Source organism: Sprattus sprattus, assembly GCF_963457725.1.
Source record: "Sprattus sprattus genome assembly, chromosome: 12".
Lineage (NCBI taxonomy): Eukaryota > Metazoa > Chordata > Actinopteri > Clupeiformes > Clupeidae > Sprattus > Sprattus sprattus.
Genome location: NC_137910.1, coordinates 16,754,514 through 16,767,353, shown reverse-complemented (window position 1 = coordinate 16,767,353; position 12,840 = coordinate 16,754,514). Strand labels below are relative to the sequence as shown.

Below are 12,840 nucleotides of genomic sequence, written 5' to 3'. Positions count from 1 at the left end.
CAGACACCGTTCTCCTTGCAGACAACACACACCTAACCGTACTGACTTGTATTTCCTACTTCTGAGCTTTAGGCGCCACCTAGTGGGAAAACGTGGCTATAAACGTCTAGTGAGCTCATTACAAATAGAGATAAGTCGAAGCATTACTGTGTTGGTCCTTTCCCGATATACTTTTATCATTATTTAACATCTACCGGATTGACAGTATTTATGACTAGTCTGAGAAATGACCGTGTGAAGAGTAGACTTTGAGCGGAACTTTGAGCCTGAGAGACCTTTAACCGCTGCTTTTGGCTGCGAGTCCGATGGCCGCTCCTTCAGAACCGCCTATGATTGGCTGAAGCGACCCGCCTCATCACCGCCGTGATGATTAGTTTTATGGCAAGGCACGGAAAATGATGACTATAGGCCTATTACATACGATACGAGAGTGTCAAAGAAAGATTATGATGACTGATTATGGATTATAATTATTATGATTACCTTTTCGAATGATGTAAATGTCATTAGAAATATGACACGACATAAGAAAATACAGAAAACGTGCATGGTTCATGGCATTTAGGGTAATCACATTTCAAATAAGGCATTACTGTTTGAATATAGCATGTGTAGATTTTGTGTTGGCGAGATACAATCTTGTGTTTCATGTGCCATTTATAGCAGCCATTAAGTAATTCTGGTGATATTTTTGTCAAGTCATACATCTGTAGGATGATTCTCCCCGCAGGACGAAAAAACAACCCGTCCCACACGATAAGGGCGAGACGCGAAGCCTGAATTTCATTGCCCAGCACAAATATCCCTCCCCGCTCTCCGTGCCAGTGTTTTTTTAGATGCTTTATGATTGGCTAGACATTGTAACTCCTTTTCACCCCTTGACCTTAACGCCTAGTTGGCTTGACTAAATGTCAATCGAAAGTTCTCTACTCTCATTGGTGCAAACGGATACGCCCATTCCCCAACGCCCGTACGCTGTTTGAAGGTGAAAGGCTCTGCTATTCCATCCACTGAAAGTCCGACCTCGCATCAGCTTGTGCTCTCTGTCCTAACTGTCCTCTACTGGAGTGAGTCCTCTGCCGTCATGTCACTGTTTGCCGAAGTTCCGCTAGCCGCCCCAGTGGCTGTCTTTAAGTTATCAGCGGATTTCCGTGATGACAAGGACCCGAAGAAGGTGAACCTCGGAGTGGGAGGTGAGCTTGGATGCTGCAGGCTTAGTGTGTTAGCTGCCTGGTTAGCTTGGGCAGTCTGTGGGTAGCGAAACTCATCGCCCCGGCTGTCAACACAGCTCACCGAGTTGAATTGCATCTCATGAAAGCTCGCCGGTGCATCGGGTATGCTGTGCTGTTTATCCACCGCGCTTAAGGTCTGTGTAATACTGATGTAGTCAAGCTAGCTGGTGGTGTCCTTTAAATTCAGCACCGTCCGCTAGCGTTAGCTCGCTAAGCGGACCCTCATCCGTGATTTTCGAGGCGTGACGCAACTCTGCGCGCGTGAGTGGTGTGAGCTGCTCGGTGTGAATTTCAGCTGTGACCTTATCCGCGAGCGAGACTTTCCAGTTAGACACCTAACGGCGCCCTCGTCAAGCAAACAGCGGTTAACGTACTGCAAAGCTGTCGCTGAGGATTTGACCAGGCAGCTTGTCAAACGGATAAGTTTGCTAATAATCCTCTTTCACACCCAAATACCGGTCAGGTGCAACAGCTCGCGTGTGTTCGGAAAACCGGAGGTTGTATTTTTTCCGTTACATTTAAAGTGACACTATACAACAATTTGACACTTTTTGAGCTATGGTTTTATATGCACCTAGTTTTGGTACCATCCTCAAATTCATTTTAATACCTATGGTCATGTGAAGGACAGATACAGACCTGTGTCTTGCCCACTAGCCATCCAGAATATGCACTATGTAGTTCTGTGTTACGGGCTCCAAAAATGGAAGAAAAGCTTTCACAGCATTATATTGCAAGCTATACTGCAAAAAGACACCAGTTAGTGGGTTGGCACGCTTCTATCAATGTCAACTGGGCTGTTGGTGGTGTTTGTAAGGTTTTTGCATGGCTTTTAGGTAGTAAGCTTGCGGAACAGAAGTCCTTATTGCTGCTCTAAATAAGACCCTGTCAAAATCGTCGTAGCGCGGCCTCCGGTGTCCTTGAGTGAGTGCGGTTCCGGTACCGCACTGGGTGGATGCCAACGACGGGCTGCACACTGGAGGAAGTCAGATTGCTGTGTGTGTGTGTGTGATGTTGTTATTGACAGTTAACTCCGAGTAGTAAACCCTCCGAATAGCTTTGTTTTGCCCGGAGAATGACCTGCCTCACTTCTTATGTAAGAGTGGTTTGGTCAGATGGCATCATATTTTAATCAACCGGCTGAATGAACGTGTGTGTGTGTCCACACACAGGATTACTTCTTTGAATGTTATTACACTGAGGGGGTGGATTTGTCAAGTGCAGTGGCAAAGTGAGCTCACGTTAGTCAGGTACTTTGTGTAGAATGCATGTGTGTGTTTAATTGTGTGCTTTTTAAATATGTGTTATTGTGTGTGTGTGCCGTTGTGTGATTTATGGGTGTGTTTGTGTGCAGTGGGTCACTTCCCTGCATTAAGCTTCTAATCCCTATGTCAGTATGTAGAATGTGTTTGTCTAAGTCCTCTCTCCATCCTTCTCTCTCTCTCTCTCTCTCTCCATCCTTCACTCTTGGTGTTTGCGGTGGTGAAGAAGGTCTGTGTGTGTGTGTGCATGTGTGTGTAACCTGTATTCTCCCTGTCTCTCCTAGCCTACCGCACGGATGACAGCCAGCCGTGGGTGCTGCCGGTGGTGAAGAAGGTGGAGAAGCTGATCGTGGAGGACGGCAGCCTGAACCACGAGTACCTCCCCATCCTGGGCCTGCCAGAGTTCCGCTCCAGCGCCTCCAAGATTGCCCTGGGTGACGACAGCCCCGCCGTAAAGGAGAACCGGGTAGGAAACCAGTAGAACAAACAGAACCTCATGTCACTCACCAGACTTTACAGTGGTTCAAAAAGAGGGTTTTAAACTGTTATGTGTGTGTGTGCGTGCTTGTGTGCGTGCTTGTGTGCGTGTGCGTGTGCGTGTGCGTGTGCGTGTGCGTGTGTGTGTGTGTGTGTGTGTGTGTGTGTGTGTGTGTGTGTGTGTGTGTGTGTGTGTGTGTGCGTGTGTGCGCTCTAATGCAGGTAGGTGCAGTGCAGTGTCTGGGCGGGACTGGTGCTCTGAAGATAGGGGCGGAGTTTCTGCGCCGCTGGTACAATGGAGTCGACAACACCAGTACTCCCATCTATGTATCTGCTCCTACTTGGGGTAGGTGTGTGTCTGTGTGTGAGTGTGTGCGTTCCTTGCTCCTACCTGGGGTAGGGGTGTGTGTGTGTGTGTGTGTGTGTGTGAGCGTGTGCGGGACCCAAGATATTGTGGATGTTGGGTGTTTTAGAGCACTGATTCTCAAATGATCACACATGGTCCTCTGATGGTAGGCATGCTCCCTCTAGTGGTATGTGGAGGAATCACCAAAATATTTTTTTGAATGAATTGAAATGTCCTAAAAAACAAATACTAATCAAAACGCAAATACCTTTAACCATGATAGCATTAACATGGGATTTCAAATAATTAAATAAAATATTTTTTGCCTTCCTGTGCTATTTTTGATTCAATATCAGCCTATTCCTAGGTTATAAGCTAATAAACTGGTAGAGGTACTAATTGTTAAAAGCAGTTACAAACTGATTTGAAGTTAGTTAGCAGAGGTGGCTAAAGTGAGTGAGTGAGTTATATCTATGGTATTACGTTAGAAGACGCGGATACAGTTGAATATTTTACAAACAAAGGACCAGATATAGCAACTCTAGTTCTCGAGCTCTGGTAGAAGCTTTTACTTCTATGAAAGATACGGGCAGCTTTGCTGCGTTTGGAGCCACAAGACTCTGATATATTCAGCACACGGAACTTGACCACCGGAACGTGACGCTGCGGGCACAAGTAGTGAGAGAGCTGAGGGAAAGGCAGCAACAACAGGTCCCAGTGGGGTAGAAACAGCAGTCCACTTCTGGGCAACGGTGTTGACGGTGTTGGGTAATGTTAAGCAGGCTAGCTTGCCAGAAAGCTAACATTCCACCTGTATCACCTGCTCTAAGGAGTCCAACATAAATAAACCTGAATGTAGTGACTTATATCTGTGCAGAGCAAGTAATAGAAATATTCAGTATAAACTAATATTTACACCTATTGGTTGTTTTTTCACTTGTAGTGGGCCATTTTTGTACCAACAGAAAATGCCGTCCTTTTCAAGTCTATCTCAGACCTGTGGGAAACCCCTTCAGTGTTCTACAGAGCTATAACTGTGTGTATGGAGAACTGAGTGGATAATAATGATAATAATAAAAATAATACACTTTTTTTGTATTGCACCTTTCATACAAAACAATGCAGCTCAAAGTGCTTAGCAGCAAAGAAAATTACGTGCACAAAGAAATTACATGCACAGTGATCGACATAAAAATAAACATAAAACATAAAACCAGGATGGAGTGCATACAATACAATCAAATAAAATGAATGTATAAACAAGGATAGAGTGCATAAAGATTTAAGATAAAAAATATAATACAAGCTGTAGCGGCTAACAGTATCACCATGGCCTGCTAGCTGTAGAGGGCTAACAGTATCACCATAGCCTGCTAGCTGTAGTGGGCTAACAGTATCACCATAGCCTGCTAGCTGTAGTGGGCTAACAGTATCACCAGCCTGCTAGCTGTAGGGGCTAACAGTATCACTATGACCTGCTAGCTGTAGAGGGCTAACATTATCATTATCATAGCATGTTAGCTGTAGTGGGCTAACAGTATCACCATAGCCTGCTAGCTGTAGTGGGCTAACATGATCACTATAGTTTGTTCTGCTAACTGTAGTGTGCTAACATGATCACCATTGCCTGGCATGGGAACATAACTGTGATTGACTTCCCTTAGGACCGTGCCTGTATTGTGTGTGTGTGTGTGTGTGTGTGTGTGTGTGTGTGTGTGTGTGTGTGTGTGTGTGTGTGTGAGGGTGTGTTTGCTATTAGAGGACCATGTCTGTATTTCAGTGTTCTGCTGATGATCCACACATATGTTTGAGTAATTCCTTAAAGAACCATGAGGTAATTATTATTTATTAAAATGTGTGTGTCTGTAGAGAACCATAATGCGGTGTTCGCTCAGGCGGGCTTTACGGACGTGCGCCCGTACCACTACTGGGACGCTGCGAAGCGCGGGCTGGACCTGAGTGGTTTCCTTGGCGACTTGGAGGTGAGTGCATGTGTGGGTAGAGGTGGTGTTTGAGGTGGTGGCTGAGACGCTCAAACTAAATCAGTCACAGACACTTATCCATCTTTATCTTTCCCTGTGTCTCCCTTCCTCTTTCTCTCCCTCTCTTCCTGTATTTCTTTTCTTTCTCCCTGACTTTTTCTCTGTCTTTCTCCCTCTCTTTCTATCTCTCTCTCTCTCTCTCTCTCTCTCTCCCTCACTGTCTCTGTCTTTTCTTTCTCCCTGTCTTTCTCTCTCTCTATCTCTCTCTCTCTCTCTCTCTCCCTCACTGTCTCTTTCTTTTCTTCCTCCCTGTCTTTCTCTCTATCTCTCTCTCTCTCTCTCCCTCCCTCACTGTCTCTGTCTTTTCTTTCTCCCTGTCTTTCTATCTCTCTCTCTCTCTCTCTCTCTCTCTCTCCCTCACTGTCTCTTTCTTTTCTTTCTCCCTGTCTTTCTCTCTCTCTATCTCTCTCTCTCTCTCTTTCTCCCTGTCTCTCTCTCTCTCTCTCTCTCTCCCAGGCTGCTCCTGAGCATTCCGTCTTTGTGCTTCATGCCTGCGCCCACAACCCCACCGGCACAGACCCCACTCAGGACCAATGGAAGCAGATCGCTGAGATCATGAAGGTGTGTAACACGCGCACACACACACACACACACACACACACACACACGCACATACAACTTTGACCTCACCAGAGACCAATGGAGGCAGATTGCTGATGTCATGAAGATGTGTCACAAACGCACTCACACATGGACATATTTCAGTTCACAGAGGATGAGGACAAGATGCAGGAGTGTGTGTTTGTGCTACCCCATGTTAACCCCGTGTGTGTGTGTGTGTGGGTGTCTGTCTTTGCAGAGGCGGAGCTTGTTTGTCTTCTTTGACTCCGCCTACCAGGGCTTTGCCTCCGGGTGTCTGGATAAGGATGCGTGGGCCGTCCGCTACTTCGTCTCACAGGGCTTCGAGATGTTCTGCGCCCAGTCCTTCTCCAAGAACTTCGGCCTCTACAGTAGGACACACACCACACCACACCACACCACACCACACCACACCACACCACACCACACCACACATGTCTTTAGGGGTGGAGACTCTAAAAACCACATTAGTATATCAGGCGGCTACTAGCAAGTGATTGACAGCTGACTGACTGGAAAAGGGCAAGAGCATGAAATACGAGGTACTTGAGTTTGTGATTCATATAAGAAAATCAACATTCCCAGCAAGGTAGAACGTCGGGTCCCTCTCCCCGACACACACACGCACACACATCCCGGGATTGTGTTTTATCATAATGTATCTTTTTGGGATATAATGTTACTTTACAAGTGAAATGACATTGAAATTTGCTTTCAAATCTGAGCAGGAGTCAGAGAGTGAAATGCACTTTGCACAGACACAGACACAGACACAGACACAGACACAGACACAGACACAGACACAGACACAGACACAGACACAGACACAGACACAGACACAGACACAGACACAGACACAGACACAGACACAGACACACAAACAGGTGTAATGAGGCGGCTTTGTTCTGTTGTGTTCTTTAAGACGAGCGTGTGGGGAACCTGACGGTCGTGGCACAGGATCCAGAGAACCTGGCACGTACACTGTCCCAGATGGAGAAGATCGTCCGAGTCACCTGGTCCAACCCCCCCTCACAGGGGGCGCGTATCGTGGCCACCACCCTCAACTCACCAGAGCTCTTCCAGGAGTGGTGAGCACACACACGTGCACACACACACACACAGGCACGCACAGGCACGCACAGGCACAGGAAAGGCAGGGGGAGTGAGGAGGTTCTGCGGTTGATTCGGCAGATGGATTTATTCCTATGGACTAGTAAACCTTAAAGTCGTCTCAGCACCATTACAGCTTTTTTCTGCATTTTCTCAATGTGTGTGTGGTATGTATATACTGTATATATGTGTGTGTGTCTGTGTGTCTGTAGGAAGGATAACGTGAAGACCATGGCAGACCGGGTCCTCCTCATGAGAGCACAGCTAAAGGCGAAGCTGCTGGCTTTGGGAACCCCAGGGACCTGGGAGCACATCACAGAACAGATCGGCATGTTCAGCTTCACAGGACTGAACCGTACGTACACACACACACAAACACACACATACTCGCACACCATGTCTCTGAGGTGTTTTTATAGAGTGCAGATGTGGATGTAGGTTATTACTGTCCATGGCACGGCAGTGAAAGGGTTAACACTAAACAGTTACAGTTAAGTCAAGGAAACTCAGAAAAAAGGCCACGCACTCACACACACACACACACACACACACACACACACACTAACTATTACGGGGCTCCTTCCGAACTCTGCAAATGTTTGGATTAACTCCCTCTGAAGAGAACCTAAATCCAGCTGTTTGCTCGCTGCAGGGGACATTTTTCTTTTCTACAAGGAATGAACCATCTGTTGTTTAAAATAATTAAATTAATTTACACATGATTAAAAGCAAGGCTACTTTGTGTGTGTGTGTGTGTGTGTGTGTGTGTGTGTGTGTGTGTGTGTGTGTGTGTGTGTGTGTGTGTGTGTGTGTGTGTGTGTGTGTGTGTGTGTGTGTTCCTGGAATGGCCAGAGCAGAACAGAGACCTAGAGCCATAGTCTGGTTAGAACCATATAGGAATAGAAATACCAATATGTTATTATTGTTGTTTGTTTACATTCTTTAAGATGAAGTCTGACAAACTGGACCGTTAGAGTCTTTAAAGGGGTTTAACCTTCTTTTTTTTTTTTTTAAAGCCTGTTAACTTGGAGGATATCTGAGACAGATTAACTTTATGAACCCTAAATACAGGATGTGTCCGTAACTTGAAGGATATCTGAGTTTAGATAGATAGATAGATAGATCGAGAAGGGCCTGGTGGGTTTTTAACCTTTTAGCCGGGCCCCATTATTATCACACACACACACACACACACACTCACACACTCTCTCTCTGTGTTGTCCCTACAGCTAAGCAGGTGGAGTACATGGTGAAGGAGAAGCACGTCTACCTGATGGCGAGCGGCCGCATCAACATGTGTGGTCTGACCACCAAGAACATCGACTATGTGGCCGAATCCATCCACGAGACCGTCACCAAGGTCCAGTAGAGACACTGACCAGCACCGCCCAGAAGCCCTGTGTGTGTGTGTGTGTGCGTGTGTGTCCACCCTCTCCATCTCAGGCCAGCCCTCACAAACCCTAGGATGTCTAGATTTGAGACACATACACTAACACCCACACACACTACTGGCTTCATCGTCAGAGATGTGTGTTTATCCTTAATGTCCTCTTCTGTGTGTGTGTGTGTGTGTGTGTGTCCTTTAGTAGTTGTCTATGAAGAAGCAGCACTTTGTCGTGGCGTTCAGGTTTCACACACACCTTCAATCACAGCAGTAAGTCTGTATTGTCACAAGAGGCCAGTGGTGTGTGTGTGGGGGTTGAGATTAATAGCATTTCATTAAAAGCACATTTCTGTCTTCATTCAATCAGGGTTGAAGCATAGAGAGAGGCTGTGTGTGTGTGGGAGGGGACAGAATGATGTCATATGCTGAAGCGCTCTCTCAGCCTGAAGATCAAAGTCTCAGTGTCACTGCACTAGAACTCCTTTCACTGATGACCGTATGTGTCGTGTGTGTGTGTGTGAGGGAGATGGATTAATGTGATGTATTAAGTCTCTTACAGCACACCCATTCCTGGTTCAAATGCATACACACACACACACACAAACCAACCTCTATGTGTTTTGGGGACACTATATATCCCTCACATTGAGTGAGATTATTCCTCTGTACTGTCCCGGTGGACCACTGTCACCTCAACCACTCAGCAGAATAACTGATTAACTTAATTATGATACGAAAAATAAATAAATAACCTGTCCGTACACAACTCTCCTGTCTTGGCTCTTTGTGTGTGTGTGTGTGTGTGTGTGTGTGTGTGTGTGTGTGGGCTTGTGTGTGTGGGCGAGAGAAGTTTAAGTTTCGTTCAGGTTGGAGTTCCCCCATGGCACCCATCCTGCAGGTCAAAAGAGAGTTTGTTTGTGTGTGTGTGAGTGAGAGAAAAAAGACAGTCAGCTGATGCGAAGATCTGAAACTTTATTGTTTTCCTTTGGAGAAGAATCACATGTCAGAAATCTCCATAATCTCAAAATCTGATAAACATCTTCAAAACAGATAAATCCTCTGATAAATGTGCAATAGCATTTTGCTCTAATAAACATATAAATATTCTTTCAGATATGTATATTTCCTCTTATGTGTAAATATCTATAGACAAAATTGTTGCCTAGCAACACCTCTTATTCCCGTACCCTTGGAGAGGTGGCAAGGAGAGTAGAGGAAGTTGCTCTGCATTCAGCAGTCTGTACGTCAGAGAGAGAAAGAGAAAGAAGAGTATCCTGCAGGAATGGACAGACGTCAGCATAATCTAAGCATGACCCCTCCCACATCTGCAATGCAGTTCTCTGACGCAACAGAGTCCTCTGACGCAACAAAAACTCCTCTGACGCAAACACTGACGCCCCCCCCCCCCCCCCCCAACCCTCCTCACCATTTATTTGTATTTCTCTCCAGTGACCCCCCCCCCCAAAGTAGATCTTTGTTTCACAGCATTGTGCAGCTGTCCTGATCACACACACACTCATCTGCTTTGCTAAAGTGGATAGAGCTCAGTGCATTTATTGCTCGTATCTGTCCACTTCCTCTAAGGGTCTCGACCCCTTCCATCTGAGGCATGTTTCTAAGGGTTTCAAACCCCTGCCCTTTATAAGGCTCACCACCTATTACCTCAGAGAAGTGTTTCTAAAGGTCACGACCCCTCACCTCTGTAGGTGACCAGTGCAGCTTCCAACAATCAGCACTACACCCACTCACAACAGTTCAATACTGTTATCTTACACTGGCCTGTGACTAGTTTAAAACTGTTATCTGGCACTGGGACCAGTTAAATACTTTTATCTGACACTGGCCTGGGACCAGTTCTGCGTGCTTTTGAGACCCTTCGTCATGCAGCAGTGATTCCAGCATGCAGAGGAACAGAGGCTCCATGCTTCAACAGAAAACTCAACCACCAAGTTTCACCCGCGGATGACCCAGCCCCCCCTTCTCTCCCCACACACACCTTACCCCGATCTCTCCCAACACACCGTACCCCTAACTCCCCCCACACACACCGTACCCACACTGTACCCCGATCTCTCCCCCCTCGTGTCTCCCTTACTTTGCCACCTTATAAATATCCCTACTCCCCCTCTCACCCCGGCCCAGAACTCCAACGGTGGCAGCAGATTGGTTAGTGTCTGTCATGGTGGTGATGATGTCAGCATGCTGATGGTGTGGGGGGCAATGACAGATCAACAGTCGCCGTGACAACCAACTGTGTTCATGAAGGACCCTTTTAGAAAAAAAATGCGCTTCAAGGTAAGACGCACACACACCCACACACAGTGTGTTGCTTGTGGAAATGACCAGTCAAGAATGATTAATGATTGTTTCAATAATAAACACACACCTATCCCTAAATATATAATACAGACACACACACACTCTCACACTGTTCTCCAGCTGTCCTGCAGCTGTGACTCCTGCAGCTCTGCTCGTCTTCATTTGGAATCCCACCTATGCCAAACACACACACACACACACACACACACACACACACCACACACTCACAGACACCTGACTCATCACCCTGCTCTCAATTCTTAGTTCCAGTGTGCGTTGGCTGTTGGTGTGTCAGTGTGTTGGTTAGTCTCATATGGCTTTTGCAGTGTAAACATATCTGTGGATAAAGACGGCAGTGTGGCGGGCTCTATGTGTTTGTGTGACATGGCAGGATGGTGTGATGGAGATGATTTGCTTATGTGAGGACTTATACCTGTGTACACACACACACACACACACACACACTCGTGACCAGCACAGGCCCATCTCTTAGGACCATCTGAAACCAGTTCCAACAACCTCAGCTGATCCAGTAGAGACCTGCCTCCATCTAAAGCTGGTCCAGATTCTAGTCTCCATTGTCCAACAGTAAAGACCAATCTAAGTCTTCAGCAGGTCCAGATTCTAGTCTCCATTGTCCAACAGTAAAGACCAGTCTAAGTCTTCAGCAGGTCCAGATTCTAGTCTCCATTGTCCAACAGTAAAGACCAGTCTAAGTCTTCAGCAGGTCCAGATTCTAGTCTCCATTGTCCAACAGTAAAGACCAGTCTAAGTCCAGCCCATCTTGTCTCAGTTGGTGGTCATGAGGAGCAGAACTGAGTGGGGGGGTGAGGGGGAGCATGAGGGAATAAGTTGCTATTGCTCTATGGCGAAGACGCACACACACATATACAGTGCCACTTGAAAGTATGTGAACCCCTTAAGCACTTAAGCGTTTTCTGTTGTTTTACCATGATTTTTCATTTTTTTATCACCAATTTTCCATAGATGAAATGTCAGGTTTATGTTTATCATTTGCATGTACTTGTTTAGAGGAAATAGTTTGAGAAGCTGAAAAACTACATGAAACATGGAATTAGTCCACCAAGAAGCACCAGAAGAAGAATAAATCAGGTAAAAGTCAACCCACACATCACCTCTAAAGAGTTTCGGACCTCTCTGGCAGCATCTGGGGTAAATGTACATGGGTCTACAATCAGACGAAAATTGTTGGTTTTGATCGTGACAAAATAATTCTATCTCGGACTCATCTGTTTAAAGAAGGGACTTCCAGAAGGCCTTTGGTTTATCCAAGTGCTCTCGGGCAAAGTTGAAACGGGCAGTTTTGTTCTTTCTTGAGAGCAGAGGCTTCCTTCTAGCAACCCGATCATGAATGTCATGTCTATTCAATTTTCGTCTGATTGTAGACCCCTGTACATTTACCCCAGATGCTGCCAGAGAGGTCTGAAACTCTTTAGAGGTGATGTGTGGTTTGACTTTTACCTGATTTATTCTTCTTCTGGTGCTTCTTGGTGATGGTCTTGATGGGCGTCCACTTCTAGGCAGAGATGCGGTCATGTTGAATGCCCTCCATTTCAAAATTATTTGTCTTGGATGGATGGATGGAGCTGGAATCTTTTGGAGATGGTCTTATAGCTTTCCCAAGACTGATGGGCTGTCAGAACCTTTTCCCTGATGTTCTCGGATATCTCGTTTCCTTTCGGCATTGTTGATCTGTGTGGGTACACCTTGGCACTACAGTAGATGGGTTGGTTTCCTCCCTCTTTTAATCTTTGTTGCCCAAACCTTTCCCTAAGGATGTCTCAGATGATCGATTTGCTTAATTGACTATTTAAGCACCCAAATAAGTTTCACTGAATCTGTTACCTGCTTGACTTTACCAATTCAGCTGGGGGTTCACTTACTTTTGAAATGGACTAATTCCATGTTTCATGTAGTCTTTTGGCTACTCAAACAATTCCCTCTAAAAAAAGTACATGCAAATGATAAACATAAACCTGACATTCCTTCTATGGAAAATTGGTGATGAAAAAAATGAAAAATCATGGTAAAACAACAGAAAACTCCTAAGTGGTCAAGGGGTTCACAT

General features: G+C 45.9%; 1 protein-coding gene across 1 annotated transcript; it reads left to right on the top strand.

Moving 5' to 3' along the window:
- Positions 1–992: 992 nt before the first annotated feature.
- Positions 993–9,198, top strand: got1 (glutamic-oxaloacetic transaminase 1, soluble). Its single transcript, XM_080849323.1, has 9 exons — positions 993–1,193; positions 2,779–2,960; positions 3,194–3,317; positions 5,187–5,299; positions 5,816–5,920; positions 6,159–6,309; positions 6,861–7,026; positions 7,261–7,403; positions 8,278–9,198. Exons 1-9 carry the CDS (start codon positions 1,085–1,087, stop codon positions 8,415–8,417), a joined length of 1,233 nt encoding a protein of 410 aa, XP_080705449.1. The 5' UTR covers positions 993–1,084; the 3' UTR covers positions 8,418–9,198.
- Positions 9,199–12,840: the final 3,642 nt, after the last annotated feature.